At 39.6% G+C, this 21,311-nt stretch overlaps 1 protein-coding gene across 3 annotated transcripts in view; it reads right to left on the bottom strand.

Annotated features, from left to right (window-relative positions):
* Positions 1-10,052: 10,052 nt before the first annotated feature.
* Positions 10,053-21,311, bottom strand: part of LOC137295688 (uncharacterized protein AH6.3-like) — a 34,907-nt gene continuing 23,648 nt past the window's right edge. For 2 of the 3 annotated variants that reach the window (XM_067827171.1, XM_067827172.1), the window contains exons 4-6: positions 19,287-19,384; positions 16,709-17,023; positions 10,053-13,083 (exon numbers count right to left, since the gene is read on the bottom strand). In XM_067827171.1, coding sequence (XP_067683272.1) covers positions 12,907-13,083; positions 16,709-17,023; positions 19,287-19,384 — 590 coding nt within the window. In that variant the 3' untranslated portion in view covers positions 10,053-12,906. Of the gene's footprint in view, positions 13,084-16,708; positions 17,024-19,286; positions 19,385-19,545; positions 20,274-21,311 lie in introns of those variants that run through there. The other variant, XM_067827170.1, reaches the window with a different exon arrangement.

Here is a 21,311-nt window from a genome sequence, read left to right as displayed (position 1 = left end):
GTGACGAGCGAACGCTTTAACAACTAGGCTACCCCACCGCCCCCCGCGAACAAGAGAGTCATCATCATAAGACTTATGCCCCGTGAAGGTCCCGGGGTAGAATAGGCCTTCAGCAACCCATGCTTGCCATAAAAGGCGACTCAGCTTGTCGTAAGAGGCGACTAACGGGATCGGGTGGTCAGGCTCGCTGACTTGGTTGACACATGTCATCGGTTCCCAATTGCGCAGATCGATGCTCATGTTGCTGATCACTGGATTGTCTGGTCCAGACTCGATTATTTTCAGACCGCCGCCATATAGCTGTAATATTGCTGAGTGCGGCGTAAAACTAAACTAAACTCACTCACTCATAAGACGAAACGATTGTGAAATTTGGTATTGCTCGAGTGAGAGCAAGGGCAATACATACTTTTGCATAAGTTTTGTATAAGCTTATTAACAAGTTGATCGAGTGTAACAATTTCTCCATTAATATTATCCGACAATACACGGTAAGCAAGTGTGACGAGCCTCGTCGTTTGTGCCGTTCCTTTGTTTAATGATGTCACAGACCACGAAATACAGAAACAATGATAGCTTGGCAAATATGACATGTGCACGCATGATATACTATAGTATATGACAATGGTTATGTCTCACGATATGGATAATAAATTGAGCATATCATGTTCTGGACAAAAACAGTTAGGGATATATATGCAAATTTTGAATGTTGATCTTTTCATTCATCGACACCATGATAAAATATCAATCATGAAAATACCAATATCCCTAGCTTCTTTTGTCCTGTATATGAGCACCCATGCCATGCCATGTTTACGACACGAGTGTCTAAATGTTGGCATTTAGAGTGAGAGATATACCGCTGTGTTGACAAGAGTGTCGTAAACAAAGTATATATGGACAAGAATATGATATTCTGTTTATTATTGAAGTCGTCAATTTGCGGAAAAATATATCCAAATCTACTTTCACACATAGGTTGGCTACTCTGTGTTCCCGTATTTAAAACCCCGCGTTCATGACGTCACGTTAGGACGACAAAGTGATATTTTGCCACAGACCGTATGAAATATATTAACCCCGTTATTTTCTCCCTCGTAGGTAATAATAAGAATTTTACCACTTGTGCTTTTACATATGGTTAAGAAGACCAATGATCCCCACGATCAGTGGAAGTCCGTGTGTGGTTCACCAATCTTGTTTTATGTTTGTTAGCTCCGTGAATCGAACACTCAAGGAACAAATTCTTCCATAAGAAGCATTCGAAGGGGATCAGGTAAATTTTGCATTTAAAACATACACCGCTTGGGATACTTGTAAATACATAAAAATAATGTCTGTGTGTGAATATAAAGAAAATATTTTCCCTGTGGATTCTCTCTTATTCAGAATCAATTAATTTGTTCAACTTTCTAAATTGTCCTCATACATTATTCTACCCCTCACACAACAAACCAAACACCAATACAATAATGTTTGAAGATGCTTTACGTTACATGTACATCTATATACCGAAAGTATTCGTCAGTGATATATATACAAGAAGCCTACATAAAGCATCAAGCCGTAGAGACTTGTGTCAGGGAGGACAATCCGGTTCAGTGGAAGTTTTCCTGTTAAGCGACTTCCGGCGTTTTAGACAAATCGACTTGCCACAAACTCATCGTCACTCATCTCAGTGTACGTCACTAGAATATGCATCTAACTCACCTAAAATCCATAAATGATGTCAGAAAGACATAGTGTCACCTTCTAACTAACACTACGTCAATTCATGCTGGAATTGTGAAGTACATGTTAGTCAAAGAAAATGTCTATATCGGTTGTGGATTAAATTAAATATAAATAAGTTGACAGTTGACTGTCAGCACACTTGTTCGTGCGTGCGTGCGTGCGTGCGTGCATGCATGTAAAGAACCAGTTTAAATCTGTAAATTGAGAAAATGTGAATAAAATGTAAAACAACAGTTTTATGTTGGATTTAATTTTTAAAATTCTGTAAAATGTTTTCATTTCTGAGACTAGATTTTAAACGAGAAAAGCGTAACCCAAAACTGCCCACAGTTCCATGCGGTCAACCTTGTTTTCCCACGCGAAACCAAACCGGAAGAGAGTTGTCTCCCTTGAAGTCACATGATTGCTTGACGAGTCACATGCTTTCACTCTCTCAAGATGGCCGCACAAGGCAGCTTTTTGGCTCTGGTGGTTTTTGTCTTGGCTCTGTTTATTCCCGGTGTGTCAGCATTTGATGCAGGGGATGCCATCGCCCTTGTTTTGGGACTTGTTATTGGAATTCTGGGAATATGTGCATGTTTAGGGTATTATGCACGAAGAAGAGCGTCGTAGATGTTGATCATTGGTGATGTGGGTGTTCACAAGAGAAATCGTGGTTGCGGAGACCACAGAGGGAGACTGTTGTATATAACTCTTCATTTGTGATTTATTCATCGTCAGTTCATGTGAGAGGATCGTAAATAACCCCACGCCTGTTCAAAAGAAATCGCCACCTCCTGTTAACCTACCTTTGGAATCAACTTCTGTACTTGATTTTGTAACGACGAAATGCAAGATTCACAGGAACTACTGGAGTGAAAAGCTTTTATAGCTTATCCATTATTCCTTACATACAGGACAGCGTCAAATATTTCAACTGAACAAAGCAAACTGTGCTTCAATCCTTCCAGCGTCTTCATAATCTTCACTTGTCAGCTTTACGAGAAAGAGGAAAATACTGCCCCACACTTTGTGAAGCTTTCTAACCACGACGTTACTATAAATAACAGCATAACTTATCGTTAACCATATTGGCGCATGAACTTTCTTACCTGTTGACAATCAGTGCTGCAATTTCAAATACTCCTCTCCTTGACATGTCGGTGTATCACTTGATGTGACTGTCACCCATGTAGTAACGCTTACAAACATTCCATAGTCCATGACCATCAACAATGATTTGCTTGATTTTCATTATTGAAATGATTTGGATTTGCGATGATTAAATGCAGTTGTTATTGCTGATCAAATCACTTCAAATTAAGAAGACAAGGTTTGAATGTTGATAATAAAAGCTATACATCAGTAGGTCGAACTTCTAAGTTCGCAGGGTATTTCTGTTGATCTTGATCTTGAATGTTACCCAAAATCTAAAATAACTGTACATTTATGTTCAACATCCCAAAAATATAATCGTGTTTTGTTAGTGTGCTGTATAAACTATGCTCATGTATCAGCTAGTTTTAACATCAATGCCTTATATCATGATTAATAAATTATTCTTGTTTTAAGTTGTTAGCTTTGTTATGAATGGCAATGGCAATTCTAAGCTTTGTGCTCATGTAATCTGCTTCAGTTTGTGCATACATGTCACGATTTATCGTAAAACAACATTTTTATTCTTTATACAATGTCTCGGAGCAAATTTTTGCTCCTTCATCAGGTGAATGTTGAATCAGTGCAAAGAGTGAATGCATGGTACAAAATAAAAAGTTTAGACTCACTAGTGTAAATGAAGACACTTATTTCAGTCAAGAATTCTAAACTGGATATTAATAGATAGTCTATACTCTTTGAAGTGAGTGCATCAAGTGAGTCTAAACTTTTGGTAGTATATACCATGACATATAGACAAAACATCTTCACACAAGGAAAGGTGGGAGAATGTATACAAAATATTTACGAAGCCAATTTGATTGTATTAATGTACAAAAGTCACAATGTATTGTAATGGCAAAGCCAAAACACAATAGGTTGTGTGCGTGTTTTTTGTTGGAAAATATGTTCTTCTCAGACGCACGATACTTGTAACACATGTTATATTTAGGACTACAGTACTAATTCTTGTACTTTTGTTGGGTTGAATCCCATTCTGGATTTGAACCCACACAAGCAGAGTTTGTCACCTAAATGCCAGCACAAAGAAGAAGGTCTGATGCCTTATCCCTGGCTCTGAAGTTAGCCTACCTGTAACCCACATGACTGGGCTTTTTTCAGATTCACAAACAAACCCACTCTGAAATGAAAAAAAGAAAACAACAGACAGGGAAGGCCAATTCCATTTCATGTATATTTTTCATTGTTATTCATGAATATGTAATATATGTTACTACTGTTATGACAGTTACAGGCATGAGAGTAGATCTACAGCTCCATACCAGAAAGTGATCACCTCGGTTTCCAGTAACAGCTAGAACAACACTCAAAATGAAAATAAGTTTTGAACTTTAATTATAGTTTGATGGGTTTTTAGGTGGCTTTTAGCAATATTCCCACAAAATCATGAAGGAGGACACCAGAAATAAGCTTCATACATTGTACCGATGTAGGGAATTAAACAGGTCTTGCGCATGACGAACAGGCACTTTAACATTCAGGCTAACCCACCACCTAGCAAGAAAGTTCATGCATTTGAAAAAAGAGTACACAGTATTTGTTAATTTTGTGTCCATATCATCAGCTTCAGATAAGGGCTCGCTCAAATGTAAGTGTACAGTTGTCAATATCTAGTTCAAGATCATAAATAATGATGCACAGATTTTTGTGTTAATATAAATGTTCCTGAACATATGTGTGAAATTGGACCTTTGTAAAATCCAGCAGGGCATAGGCAAATGTACATATCTCATGCTGATTCTCCGAATTATTACCTCTTTACTGATAATCAGTTTCATTAAGATTTTACTTATATTTGAGGTTCACCTTGATTTTGTAAGGGTTGTGTCAGGAACCCTGAGGGAACCTTTGACCACTCAGACTTGAGGAAGTAGGTGTAATAAAGCGTTCATATATGCTGAATACTTAACTCAGTAATCATGGTAATTGAAAGTCTTGATACTGTTTAGGTGATTTGACAGTCTTGAAATGTTTGTCAGCACAGAAGTAGATTGTTGATCTATATACCAGTGTGTAAGTATATTAGATATCACTTCTCCCAGTGTGCCTGTATGAATGGAGCTTGGCCAGTGACTTGCAGATTATTATCACTGCAGTAACACGTTTCAGGTACCCAGCATTCCATCCTGGTCGAGGGAAATGACTTCACAATCAAGTTAATATGTCCATGATCAGCTTTGGTGAGTCCAAACTTTTGAAAAAGGATGTCGATTGTTGTGAAGAATTGTTCCCAAACCATAACCTGCCACCAGTGATCACATACTGGAACCTAAAATGTAGCCAGTCACAAAGACACAGTCCAAGTATACTTAGTCTCATTAGTTTTTGTTGGAGTGTAACAAATAAGACTGAGGGTAAGTTTACTTTAGACTGTCAAACCGACCCTGAAACAAATATACCCGTTAGTCAGTAACAGTTCGGGAGTCAGTTTAACTTTAGTTACTGAAAATGATAAAAAAAAACACGTCTCTGGCCGGTATGTCATTATACTTTAAAATGGAATTTTATGAACTTTGTTTTTCTGTAAAGATGTCATCCTGCAACCCAAGAGTTTATTCAGTCCACCGCATGTGACCTCAGTATAATTCCCTTCAGCGATTTGAGTTTCTTCAGATTTGCACACACCCTGAAGTAAGAACAGGTGCCTATTTAAATCTAACTCTTTTGCCTGCTTTTCATATTGTTTTGTATTATTATGTAGGTGTGACAGTGAGGTGCATGACACTAGATCTGCTGTAGTATGGCTGCACATCTGAAGCTCCGTGAAAGTGTTAAGAGCTGTCAGAAATTGAAATATAAACATAACCCACTGTGTTTTTGTTCGTCGGAAAGAAATAAAATGTTAACAAGTGGAAATACTTCAATTAAAACCTACTGAACCTTTGTACTCTGAACAATAGTAATCTCTGGGATGACTAATGACAAAGCCACGGGAATACAAACCATGGGAGGTAACTCTAAACGCATGTCTTCTTCGGGATTTGTCAGACGAGACGTTTATCTTAACTGTTGTTAAAACAACCTTGTTAACTGCTTTCGATGCACATAAATGTCCCACGGGATACAATTACATCATATTGTAAAAGTATTTAATAATCATGAAAACCCCACGAATATAATGAAATATCCTCAGCACAAATGCTGAATACTTACATCGTTGCTGTAGAAAAATCTATAGAAGCTCACATATAATGATTTTGAACTCATTACCTTCTCGGATCTCACAGAGACCTAAGAAACTCGTTCCCAAGATAGAACTGTAACTTTAGGAGAGTTTGTTTCGACGTTAACGACGCAATAAGTTACAGAATAGAATTTTGATATTTTGGAGGATTCCTTTTTACTACTGCTGTTCTGATTCGGGCTGCTGCGTGCTTCAGACTAAGTTACAGCCATGCCCTAGCCGTAAAAGGCAAATGTTCTAAACATATATATCATTTTTATAACTGTTTTAAGGGGAGATGCAGGGTAGCCAGATGTTGTATCGAGGGTCGTCACGCCAATCTCCGGATTCGATTCCATGCGTGGGTACACAGTGAAGTCCATTTTAAGTCATCCATCGAGATTCCCAGCGGCATAAAAATCTGTTCACTCACTATTTAAAGGAATTGCGGTGAACAGACTGATCCGACGTAGTACGGGTAAAGCTTGACACCGATACCTGAGTGATCTTAGTCATGATCCTACTCATGTGATCAAGGTGTGATACAATGCACGCGGATGTGGTACATCGTGTACATATCTTGATTGACAGCTCTCTCGTGGGACGGTATCAGGTGTACGTCACTATCCGGGAAAGGACAAGTGGTCAAACAGAAACATGTAGATTGACTGCAGCTACGCTGAGGAGCTGTTGTTTTTGTTTTTTAGTAATATTTCAACATTGTCAAAGCGAGGGGCACGTAAAATGAGCTTCATGAAAATAATCGAACCCAGGTCTTCGGTGTGACGAGCTTATGCTCTCCCTCAGCCCACACACTGACAAAACTGGCAGCTCCAGGAATACGATGAAAAACAGTTTTTGACCATGTCGTGTTTCGTTCTGTCTTCATCTCTCCCAACTAGGGACGATGGGGTAGCCTACAGATTTAAGCGTTCGGTCGTCACGCCGGTCTTGGGTTCGTTTCCTCAAAATGTGTGAAATCCATTTCTCGTGTCCCCCACTGTGATATTACTGCGGCGTAAAACCACACTCGCTCACTCCTTAATCTCCATGGCGTTTCGTGGTCAGATTCTATCCTCCAGCAGCCAATGTAGGGTATACGAGTCAGGGCCTGCTTGAAAGTATAAGAGAACTGTTAAAACGCCGTAACACCGGACAGTGTTTCCGATATATCGAGATGTGTTAGTGAAGTGCGTGAGGTGAGGCTATTAAAGTCTGTGAGAGAGTGAACCTAATTCATTGTTGTGTGCGGCTATAGTTATTGGGTAGTACAGTAGAACACGGATATAACGAACTCCAAGGGACCAAGGGATTTACAAATGTGTGTATGAATAGCATAACGTGAAGATATTTATTCACCTTTTGAAACAAAGATCACTTTTCAACCTACAACAACGACGATGTAGTTCTATCAACAGTTTGTCTGATTCCTTCTATTAACAGCATTTTAAATCACTGTTAAATGTGGAACAGAATTTTGCACTCCCTATCCACATACTCTTAAGACTATCCATGGTTCTTTTCAAATGTAGTAGGTTTAAACTTCCAGTCGATTTGGGAAGGTACACAAATGTCCCATACACTGAATGGCTGTAAATATTGTATGGTAAGGGGAAGATCTTTTGCTGAATATTAGTTTCATATGCATGTATTGCTTGCGTGTGACCATTACTCAGCCATAAGAAATTTGTATGTGTGTTAAACAATTATATGTACAATCCCACATTATAACATTTTTTTATCGGGTTAATGCATAGACTGCTGGTCTCTGGACTGTCTGCCCCAGACTTGATTATTTACAGACCACCGCCATACTGCTGGAATAGAGCCAAGCCTTAAACAACAAACTAACCAACATCTTTTATCTGAAAAGGTTGACAGGCAGACAAGACAACTTTGATACTGTATATAACTCATGTCTATCTATCTGTCTGTCTGTCTATCTAAGACAGCCAAGGGGAGTGTAATAGAAGCTTCACTGGCATAGTCGATTTAGGTCAGGGGACCTCGATGGTCAGTCCATGACGTTGATTCCAGCGTTTTGAAGACCATGAGCCGCCATGAAAGGAACGAGTTCAGGGGTGAGCACCTGGTCGCAGCAGCTGTGAGGTTTCCACGGATGACCAGAAATCGGGAACGGTTGTTCCCACAGAAAGCACCCCACACCATGCAACTTCCGCCTCGGAATCTCTCGACTTCCTGTAGACAACATTGGGCATACCGTTCACGACGTCGCCTCCAGACTCTGTGCCTGCCGTCCGCGAATCTGAGGGTAAACCTGGATTCATCGCTAAAGACTCGAATAAAGTCCTCTGTGTCCATCGGAGGTGACGTTGGGCCCACATCAGACGTTGATGAAATGGCTCACTATATGGACGTCGAGAATGGAGATTGGCAGCTCATGACGTCACACGTGGACGACCCGACCTTGGACGATCAGAAGTGGTGCCAGTTTGTTGTAGACGACCTCGTAAGTCATGCACAGTACGGCGGCTGCATCCCATTGCTCTTGCGACATCAATAACTGATCTTCCCGCTTGCAGCATGTCAACGGCACGTTCACGCTGCACATTTGACAATCGTGGCATTTAGAGTACCGTTAGAACTATGGTTTAAAAGGCCAGTGCCTTCTTGAGGCCAATGCAAACACGTGCAAATGAAAAAAAACGTCGATGCGAAGATCACGTGATCGACTGCACGTGCAAAACATGATTTGGCACTAACGTCATTTGCACGATAAATGGATGGGTTTGAGTGGGTTTTGCTAACGTTTTTCTAGAGTCGAGAGATAGGGATTCCATTTCGGATACATAGATGTATCATCAGGGAAAAAGTATTCATTATTTTTTAAAACTTCATTTTGTGATGTTTCTTTTTTGACTCAGTATATATATATATATATATATATGTGTGTGTGTGTGTGTGTGTGTGTGTGTGTGTGTGTGTGTGTGTGTGTGTGTGTGTGTGTGTGTATAATGCTCCGATGCGTTATCAGCTTCCCAGTAGAATAATCCAAATGTTGCCATACCATGTTGCTAAACTTTTTAAGGTCAATGCCTATTGTATCACTATGATCAGAACAGTGTTAGATTGAAATGATATATACCAAATGAATACAAATAGTAGATAGGCCATATTCTTCTATTATTATTCCATATTTGAAAACACATGCTTTGTTATAAAAAACATTGTTGAATGAATTTTGCATGTGTTTTCAGAGTATTAGATCTATTTATTATTAATTGTATGACGTAAAAAAGATTTTCTAGCTGCTATTACTGACCGTTCAGTTTGTGTACAAACTTTATTCAATCAGTGTGGTCGTTCAGATTTCGTGGCAATACGAGCTGACATGTCGGTGATGAAAATAAGACGTGTCATTGTTTACTTATCGCCCATGTAGCGACGATTTTCTTGTCTCGAGACTGCTTATATAACGTTTCCCAACACTGAAAGTAACGCATACTTTGCCACAGTATCGATGAAAATGCTATGATATATCTGGCGCGTCTCCCTGCAGTGTAGGCCGCCATTCGGCAGTGGTTGCCTGGGTCAGTGTCAGAGTGTTTGCGCAGGCGCAACAGACCCAGGGTGCCAGGCTGATTTGGTTGACACATGCCATTGTATCCAAGTTGCGTCGAACAATGCTCATGCTGTTGATCACCAGATCCAGACTCTGTTCTTCACAGACCGCCGCCATATAGCTGGACATCTGCACTGTCCCTCAAATGTTGGAGCTCGCCCGCTGGGATGCTATAGCTAAAAGGCATTCAGACATAGAACACTAATCCCAACTCAGTCAGTACTTGTAGTCCTTAATTACAGGCTGGGAAACAGCAAGTAAATCTTTCAAAGTCAGATGGCATGTCGGGATCAAACCATCGACATTTCGTCCTCTTTGTTCACACTATCCACAGCACCATGGAGCGGGCACGTTTTTGTGTATATTGTGTCATCCTCGATCGCTGCGCCGAACAAACAACAACAGCCCTGGTCGTGTATTTTAGAAGAGTTTATTACCAACGAACAACAAACAACCCGGAGAGTAAGACGGGAAGCACTGGAGGCGTCTTTAGATCGCTAACTTCGGGATGACAGTGTCATCTCAAGAATATCTCTCTCCTAGCCAGGCCAATAACACAGGGCAAATAAACAATGAACAATTATTGTTCACGTGGATGACATAATGTAATATGTCTTAACACGGAGATATAAGATTTGTTCTCAGTATCATAGAAGTAAAAGAACATGAAAATAAATAAAAATACATTGACGTGATTTGCTATTACTATAAAATATGAGTCGACATTATATTGCATTTCTGTTTTAACACTGCGTAATGTTCATGTCAAATGCATGAATTGCCACTCTTTGAAAACATGGAAAATTTGACTGTCCATAATTTCTACTGCTATCCCCACCCCAATTCTTAAGTTAGGCTGTATCTTTAAGCTTCATTGATTTTTTTGTTACAAGGAACAAACATGCTATATTTAAAAAAATATTGAAAAACATTCCTGAAAACGTATATTTGTAAACATTACGTTGTAGAAATTAATTACTCAACCAAAGGCCAACTCTGGCATTGTTTCCTCTGGAATTAAGCCCAAAATGTGTTATTCTTTGAAATGCATATTCTGCATCAGGTTCGCAGTTATTCTCTCCTCAAACATGCATAATGTCAGTCAAGAACATCCGTCACAAAAAGACAAAAACAAACATAAATCGCACGTAGGAGAGTCAGAATATCATACAAGATATAATACAACAGAATAAAACAGAATTGGATTCGTAACATTGAAGTTATCGCTGTGGTAGGTATGATAGATATTAAACTGAATTTAAAAAGCTTATCTCGCTTATCCGAGACCTCCAGAGATCAGATTACGCGTAGCAGGGAGGAAGACGTTACTTACATGGAATACTGGCTTTAAGAAACTTGGCTCCGATACATATTGCAATAAGGCACATCGTGGTGAAAGCCGCCAACGCCCACATAATATAGCACCAGTTCGGCTGAGATTATTTATCATGTAAGCAGGGGGTCTATTAACAGACTATATCGAATGGTTAAGTCGGCCTAGATCATATTTTCACAAACGACACATGATAAATGACTGTAACGGTACTGTTTGACCTTGACCTTAGTATTCTGACCTTCACCTTAGATTAGCGAGAAGATCACGTGAGTGTCTAAGAACAGTAGTTGCCTGAATTTCCTGGCCGTACTTTTTAAACCAGTCATAACCATTTGTATCACATTCGTCCTTATGGTATCACATTAGTCCTTGTGTTATCATGCCACATCATATGTGCGTTTCTGTACATGGATATATTTTACAGTAAAAAAGTGTAAAACTAACAGTAACCCAGCAGATGTCAAAGACATAAATTAACAGACATACAATATATATATAACACAGTAAATATTCTGATATAATATACATGTGAAACCAAAGCATTAGCAGCTACAAGATACATCACAACCAGTACAGTACAGAAAATTGTTTTGTTCAGTATATTTCTTTGCGTTACAAGCGCCTGCCTCTACACAGACTTACAGAAAAAAGTTCATAAAGAGTATGTGTTAAAATAAGCCCATTTCCAAAATTTGAGACGCTCTAACAATAGCTATAAGCACAGGCCAGTGATAACTAAAACTAAAAATACGAAACTGAAAATAATCACTCCTACTTTGTTACTTAAGGTTCATAATTTCATACAGGTTCATACAATAATGCTTTGTGTTGGATTGTGGCGCGAAATTATAATTGGGTGTATTACATATACGTTTTTGTTTGAATTTTTATGAAATGTTGTCAATGTGTGTTTCACTGTGTTTGTTTAATAACGCAGGCATTCCAAAAAAGATAAGGTCAGTTTCTAACGATTTTGCCAGTATTTAAAATATCAATATTTAAGAAATCCATAAATGAATATTCCTAAACAATGGGAGGTGGCCTCGTGTTACTCATCAACAGAAATGTTTTAACAAAGCGGTTGAATTTAACGAAAGAACTGCTCATCAGTTCAATATTAATTTCTTGAACAACAGGCACTCGTGACTGACGCTTCATATTGTCAATATTTTCCCTGTCTCAACTAACTGATGCATAATAACATTGAAATTTCTGCTTTTGTGTTTCAAACAAAGATAACATAGATGCCCGGATGTGGCTGCAGCAGCTGCAACAACCCTTAACCATCGCATGACGAGGTCCAAACGAGGCTACGTCACGTGACCTGCAACAGGTGCTTTGGAAAGTGGGCGATGCAGTATGACGTTTATTTCTGAACGTTACATTGAACTGGTGGCGAGCAAGTCGATATCCATAACCTAAACCTGATGGAGGTCCTACCGTCAAACTGAAAAAAGCTGCTAATTATGCAAAGTTATCCTGACACTGAAGATACATGTGCTATTTTCATTGCTGAACATTCATATACATCAGTCAGGTCATCATTTGATTGCTTGTATATTGACATCCGATTCACCAAAACATGCGTAATCAATCAAGTTGTAAACCTAAACCGTGTTTATGTAAATGCCTTTAAGAGTCTAAAATATTACGGGGCTTGTTTTCTTTTCAGCGTTTAACATATCCTTTATATTGACATGCAAGTCACGAAATACAACACATTATAACAAGGTCTTGCAAACTCACTCGAGAATATTTTTTTCATATTTTGTTTTCAAACGCAACCCCATGCAACGATCTTTCTAATACAAACCACGCCATAGAACTGTAGTAGAGTTAGGAAACCAAGAGCAACTGCTCTTGGAACAGCCGAAAGTTTTTATTGACTACAAGGTCAAGGACGTGACGTCATTTCCGCTTTTATGAGCCTCGCTACAGAATGGTGCAGCAGAGCATGCCAGGCTGCTGATCCTGTAGCTTACTCTCCTTCACATCTCCGTTCTTATTGATGAGTGGAGAGTTCTCGCTCTTGACTGGTGCGTCCTTGACCTCTAGTTTCTTCAGTTCAGTCTCTTCAGAATCTGTTAGCTTCACAGGATTTTCTTTCTCCTGGAAAAAGAGAGACACTATTTTTCAGTCATATAACAAAAACAAACAAACAAACAAAAAAACCAAACAAAACATTTATCAGAATTACACATGGTTCAAATAAGGGAATAGCCGAAAGTACAAGTGTTCCTTTATTGTATTGCATTGTATTGCACTATGGATGAAACTTTGGAGCACTTGTACTTTGAGGTGTTCCCTATGAGTATATGTTCCAAAGGATAAAGGATGCGATTAACAGTCATATTTGGTGTCTGTGTCCCTGGTATGGATGAGCCACTGTGTACAAGAACCGGCTGAATTCCTTGCAGACCGCGCAAGACTGCTGGATCATTCGGGACTCATAATTCTGGTAAACAAATAAGCTGAACCGAACAAATCAGTTAGTCAGACAGCCAATCGTTTCTCGAGAACCAATCTAACCCTGGCGTTTAAGGTGGCGTTAAAGAACATTCAACACTGCACAAAGTACACTTTCTTAATGTGAAGATGTCAGATGAATGAAAGTAAATCCTCGAAAAGTGGATCTGATAAAGGTATTACAAACGTTATCAAAATGTTACTCTGAGATTCGCAACAATGATACCGTGTTTAAATCAGTATTGAATAACCATTTCTTATGTATAATAACCTTAGGCACCTCATGATACTACAGCATATTTGTTTTTGCCTGTCAGCATATTTTGACATCCACGTTTGTCGTCTCTGGGCATAAAACAAGATGATATTTTCATAACTGAACCGAACCGATATATTTTTCGTTAACTGTAAAGCAATCCTATAGTGTGCAGATACGTTTTGAAAGTAGACTGAAAAAACACAATGGTACCAAATACTGCATGGGACCTACAAGCACCAGCTGGAGTAACTGATCTTGATCAGTAATAACCATTACACTGTTTCCATTAATATATACTGCCATTATCAGTCCTTTAATGATTCATTGTAAACAGGCCGCGAGCCAGACGTTTTTCGGTACAATTAAGAGGGATCAGAAATACTCAAAATGATTACAATTTTGTCCTGATGCTCACAAACATTCATTTACTACCTCCACAACGTGAAAAAACCCACCCAAGTGTTTTGCGCAACCAAGTGTTTTGTTGGACGAGGCAGTTTAAAATTTGAGTTTTCGAAAAATATTTTTTTCAGGGTTTCATCTGTAGCGTATATTCGTGCTGACTGCATTTTGAATTTTGTAAACTGTTTTGTCAGAAACTGGCCACAGTGCGGAGAGTTTCTGGACGTATCGCCTTCCAGAATGAAATTGTGACGCGTCCTAACACTTGCACTTAAACGTTCAACGACGCACCGACATGGAGCTATTAAACTTAAACCTGCAAGAAGTTGTGTTACCATGTCATAAGAATATTCATAACCAACAATAACCGGTATTTGTATGCCTTAAATGAGTAAATATGTCTCGATCCTCGTCCGTATGCGAGGCAGTTTTGGTGAATACAACCTAGATCTTCCTCAGTAATTTTGATTACAATTACATTATTATTACAATAAGTTTCCTTCCAAACTGTAAACAATCAATAATAATACTATATTTATTTCTATTGTGAGAATATAATAGGCTTCTCTCCATGCATGACAATGAAGGCTAATAATTAGCAGATATGCCATAATTACACACGATATTGTCCCAAGGAAATGCCACGGTGTTAATGTGATATGAACACAGGCTGCACGAAATCTACTTAGCGGGAAGGCCGAAGTATGTATTCAGAATAGTTCATCCTGGGCCAATGTGACACTCAAATCAACATAAACACACTACCCCTACTCATATGCCCTCGTTTATCCAGTGTAGAACATGCCCATTATATTGTCCATACACAATACTCTCGTTCCTTTCTCACCATAGCCCCGTTTTGGAAAATGCCTTAATTCTGTTTCATATCTCTCGCTAAGCATAGATTTTGTTTCCTACGAGATTTATATACCTAGTCAGATTTGTTTTGTCACTTGAATCGGTCTTTTAAAAGGGCCCAGATACTTGTCACGAGACCAGGTGTCCTCTGGTTTGAGAGGGAACACAACCACATGAGTTCGGGTTGTCAGATCACAGCCATTACAGAAGCACCCTGGTTCACGGTCCCATGATAAAACGTCATGAGTTAAATGCATGAAATTTTGTTCACATCTTCTTTATTCGAGTGCAAGTATAAATAGCCAAGGGGCCATCAAAACCATTTCAATATGGCCACTAACTTCAAGATGGCCACCAAAAGTTGCGAACAGGCAGCCCAAACACCAAATAAAATATAATAGATAAATAACATTATTGATAATCGGGAATGGTGTGTCCGCTTTTTCAAACCTACTGCATAGGTAGTACATATACGGGAGAAATCTATTGAAAATGAATATGTGACAAACAAACCTACATGGACAATTTTTGTCGGGGTTTGTGTTCAGTATAGTCCTTCACTGAGTGACATTTAGAAGCTTGTATGATGAATAGTAACGATGTTTGAAGAATAAAAACAACATCATCAATATCGCTATGGATGCGTCGTTTCGGCGTAGATGCTAACACCGTCATCAAGCCTCCATGGCAATTCAGAAGTTGTCTACTGATAAAAATCATTCCTGTCCACTGGGCATCATTTCATAAAGCACTAACGTGATCGTAAGTCACTAATGAAACCTTAGTGCAATGCTAAAGAATGGGAGTTAAGGGTAACCTTAGTAAAGATTGCTTCTTGAAATGGCCCCTAGTCAGCAGACCTTTGTTTGTTGTGAAACTTCGCAGTCAGATAAGCTCGCGTGTATACAGCTGTGTATATATACCTCCATATACATGTAAAGGTATATACATATATGGCGATGCATATATTCGCCAACGGTTCCTTCAACATGTAACTACTACGAACTGGAATACGTCTGCAGAATATGCCTTGATAGGATGCAGAAAATCTGATGATTTAGGACATGTCAAAGATCTATGGACGTCATGACAAACCTGGATATTTATACATATACCATAACTTTCAAAATAATACACATTTCGGCATGCTGCCAAAACATGGAATACACCTAATCAAAAGGCCTTGGACATTTCCAATGACCTGGGGCAATGGCAAGGGTAAGGACTATACTGTGGCTTCACGGGGTCGCCTTCAATCAAGGCTAGATAAACCAAGCTGTGTCATACTTATCATTGTAATAAAAGTACTTTTAGTAAGGATCATAATAAACGAAATAAAGAAGCTCCACATCCAGCCTGGGCACATATGCTATCCATATTGTAATCCAGATCGATTTTCTAGTCAAACGTATCGAATTCTGTTAGAGAATACACTGTGAATATGCAAATTGAGTTTATTGTAACATGTGTCATCTCGACCCCATCAACCTGCGCCATGTCCTATTGCTGTAAGCGTCACTGTTTGTCTCCTGGCTGTAGTTCAAATGTTATGATACACCGATTTAACAACGTGTCCATGCACAGATACATTAAAGGATCATGGATGTCTCTATGTATGGACATATCTGGATACATCAGATACATAGATGAAAAAACAGATCAAACGGATTACGCTTTCAAATATACAGATGTTCTCTGCCCACGACGTCTTACAGGGAGTCACAGGGTTAAAGGTTAAAATTCACCTACTTGTGTGAATGGCTGACTGGTCTTGGTGTCGTTGCTAGGTGCAGCATAACTGCTGGGATCAAACCCACCATCCGGGTACTCTTCACTATCATCCTTAACTGGAGGCGGTTTCTTGGGTACGGTGCTCGCCATCGCGGCCAGTGTAGTCCCCTCTTTAAATACTCGCGGCGCAGGAGTCTGGTCGGCGTCAGGAGCTTCCACGATGGGTTGTTGGTCTTCAGGTTTGGCGTCATCGACGACTGCCTCATTTTCTTTCTTCTTGTCCTTCTTGTCTTTCTTGTCCTTCTTGGACTTTTTCAAGAAACCGAACGGCATCTAAGAAAGCAAGTCACATTTTGACACAGAGGTTTCAAGAACCCTGTCAGATGACTTTGTGGCTTTGGTGGGAATATCTATCATGACTAGTCTGTGTAATGTCCAAGGTTCTGTCTGTTCCCATGTAAACATATTTATATTGTTTGTCATATGTTAAAAAAAAAATAAAATAAAATAAAACGAATAAAATAAATATAAATAATAAAATTAGATGAAAAAGTAATAAAAACGTAAAAATAACCTTGTTTCTTATTACCTTTTCAAAAAATATACGGATAGGGCGGGTGTATTTTATTTTTATATTATATTTATTGTATTCGCAAAAGCCTTTGCCTTTTATGGAAATTTACACCTTTTATCAGATGAAAAATCAAAATTTAGAAGTGTGAAAGTTCTTGCACATTTTGAGAGTCAAAGTTGCATTTTGTCTTGTTTAAAAAACAAATGTTCTTATCGTCGTGTCTAATTTTTGGGTTGGTGATGAGAAACAAGATTGTTTTCACAAACAGCCTAAACACAAGGTCAGATTCCACATAAGTCTTGTTCGCATTCTCCGTGAACTAGCCCCCTGAACCCACACACCTCATTAACACCACAGGCCAGACACTATTTGCCCAACATCAATTCTGTATCTTTCTAAACTCACTGTATTTTTCCAATACAGAATGAAAGTGATCCACGCTAGCCATGGTAATGAATCCGAGGATCACAATATCTGAATGGGTCATGGTACTCAACGGTCAGTCGCCATGATCCACCCTAGTCATGGTACTCAACGGTCAGTTGCAGTGCTCCACCCGAGTCATGGTACTCAATGGTCAATCGCAATGATGCACCTAAGCCATGGTACTCAACGGTGGGTGCAATGCTCCACTCTAGTCATGGTACTCATCTGTCAATCGCAATGATCCACCCTAGTCATGGTACTCAACACGGTCAATAAGGTGGGGGTAGCCATGTGGTTAAAGGGTTCGCTCGTCACGCTGAACACCCGGGTTCGAGAGATTCCCCACACTGGCACTATGTCCGAAGCCCACATTTGTTGTCCAAAGCCGTGATATTGCTGGAATATAGCTAAATGCGGCGTAAAACTCAAGTTACTTAAAACTAACGTTCAATCATGATAATTCACCAGAACTACGGTACTCCATGCGAGGATCACAGTGGCCCACGCTTCCCATGGTACCCAACACAGTAACAGAAGTACGAAGTAGAACATGACTAAACTCTCAGTCTCTGAATACATGTCGACAGAAACAAACAATTCCTTTTAAAATGAAAAGTAGTCAAAGTGATAAGGAAGATTCTGAACCTTTGGAAATCTAGACTTCATTTAAATCTTTACCATCATAGAAAGGGCTCAGCGGAAAAGAAACTAATGCAGTTCAGGGACTGTCAGACAGACAAAGTAGAACACTTCATGATATGAAAAAAATATGCAATAAATACACGACATTTGCTATTTGGAACGTTACCTACTTCGCCAGATCAGCTCTACTGGAACCCAAACTTTTGAACCTTACTATAAATATCCAAATTGTTCAGCAGCCTATCATTGTTTAGGTTCCAAGGTTGTGTTGAATCATTATTGTTGATTTGTCACTGCAATGAAACTATTACCAACTCTCATTATTAAGTGCAGATGGAATTACATAAATGAAGAGCTGAACTATCGGAAAATATTATCTCTGACAAGTGGAAATTAACCTTTAAACATATGCGAGCAAACTTATTACGTGATATTTTTAGATATCACTGTGGTACAGAGTGCCTTTCAGGTCCATTAATACGTACTACAGATCATATCTTTGAATTTCCCGTTTTGACATTACTGCTATACCATTTACTACCAAAGGAACTCTCACTGGAATTTGAAAAGAAATACCAGGGCTACTTGATATCTGCTACGTGGTATGTAGGTACTTATTGATATCATTGTCGGTCATTAGTCATTAGTCAAATGGAGATCTGTCATTGACAAATTAACTTTGCAGCACTTTATGGTACAAGAATCAAACTAAATTAACTGTGAAGCATGTCTTGCATAACTGACTTGATACATCAAGTGCATGTAATTACCACTTCCGGATTTGTGGTGTTCTAACATGAACAGTGAGTCTGAAGTGAAACCGGGAAGGTGATTCTGTCTGTCATGCCAGTTGTCCAGTAACTGAACATATTCAATGTCGTTGTCACTTCTCAGTGCTAGCATCGCTAGTCAACAGTGTATTAATGAATTCAAGCGTCAAGGTCCTGCGACTACCTTATTTGTGTCGATGTTCTCGCTGTCGTCTGCGTCTTGTTCCCAGTCCTGGTTCTCCTTCCACTCCTCAGCCTCTTCTTCAATCAGCGGCTCTGACTCTGGAAGTATAACACGACACAAATTCACAACACTCCCCTTGAAATTAACAGTTGTATGAAACTCACACATGGATCCCTTCAGAATTAATCTTGACACGCTGTTGCGCAAACGTGTGCGAAAAAACAACACAAGTAATTCTCCATTTCTGAGTCGAACTTACTCTTGATGTTTTGTTTAGCCCCGGGCTTTGGCTTTGTGCCTTTGAAATTATTTATTTCAAATTTATCAGATTCGCTAGCCTCAACAGTGTCTTGGCCCTTCTTCATTAGATTCTCCGCAAGAGACTTCTTCAGAATATTAGCTTCGGACTTAGACGATTCAAGCCCTCCATATCGGTTGATCCTTTTCAGTGATCTCTCGCATTTACTGCATAAATTCACAGAGGCGTAGTCACTCCGGAACTGGACTCCAAGAATCAGTACAAACAGTTTACGTGTCTCCTCAGCATCGCCGCTCGTGAGGACGATGAAGCTACGACCGTCGAGACGCAGGTTGACGCCACAGACGAGGCACCAAGGATCTGGGACCTTCTTTTTCTTCCCGGCAATAAACACGCCCTTCTTCGCCGTTGGAGGTGGCATATTTCTCTAGAACCACCTAAAGTTGATTTGTTGTCTGCCCGGAAACACTCTTCGTCACAGTTCAAACCTGTGGTGCCATGTTTTCAAGCAGCCTCTTCAGTTGAATACACTAGCCTCTAAATCCTGTCCTCCTCTCAGAAGTCTTGTTTAGTCAAGCCATATGTTGTTATTCTTGTGAATATTGACTATTTTCCTCCCGATGACCTAAAGCATGCTGCATCTCACCTCCGCAGTTATTTACCCATACATCTACGTTGAGTCAACCTACAATCAATAAGTGATGCGAATAACATATTCCTCTGATTACAAGGCATGTTACTAATTCTACCTACCTGGTTCCAGGGATTAGTTTCCGCAACAGTAAGCACTGATCCTGCAAGGCAGACACTACAACGGCCGCGACTACTGTGCAGTGGATGTGGGACATATTAACAGTTTAGACGCCTATAATTGCAGGGATAATTGCTGCTAAATATATAATGCCCTGCATCCAGACTGCGCTCTGACCGGGAATGCATAAAGGGACATTTCACAGACAGTTTCTGATCTTGAGAGTCAATACCGTTGGCACTGCAACACGTGTCAATACCGGTAATCAGTCGATATTGGTTGCATTGCAACAAGTGTCAATACCGGTTGCGCTGTAACACATATCGATACTGCGCTGTTACACGTGTCAATACCGGACGCACTATAACACATGTCGATACTGGTGCTATAACACATGTTAATACCGATACACTGTTACAAGTGTCAATACCGGTTGCATAGCAACATGTCGATACTGGCGTTGTTACACGTGTTAATACCGGTACACTGTAACGTGTCAATGCCGGTTGTACTCAAACATGTGTCAAAACTGGTTGAACAGCAACACGTGTCAACACAGGCCACGCCGCAATACTTGTCAATACCGATTGCAGTGCAACATGTGTCAGTACAGACTGGGCCGCAACACGTGTCAATGCCGGTGCGCTGTATACACTTGTCAATTCCGGTGCGCTGTATACACTTGTCAATTCCGGTTACTTCGCAACACGTGTCAGTACCGGTTACACTGTAACATGTGTGCTACTGATAAGATGCATTGTGCCACAAATGCTAAATATAGGGTACATTGCGCCTTATGTATAAAATGTTGGTTGCATTTAACAAGTGTGGCGATGGCATCATACCAGTTGTGTCATTTACCGGTTACATTTTACCATGTGTGTCAGATTTCGGTGGCACTGTGCAGTATCGGCCATGTAACATTGCAATCAAATAGCATTTACAGCGTACAACGCAGGTGCCATATATCAGTTAGAACACGTGCCATATATTAGTTACAACACGTGTAATATAT

This window comes from Haliotis asinina, chromosome 9 (assembly GCF_037392515.1).
Source record: "Haliotis asinina isolate JCU_RB_2024 chromosome 9, JCU_Hal_asi_v2, whole genome shotgun sequence".
NCBI lineage: Eukaryota > Metazoa > Mollusca > Gastropoda > Lepetellida > Haliotidae > Haliotis > Haliotis asinina.
This window is presented reverse-complemented; position numbering and strand designations above follow the sequence as displayed.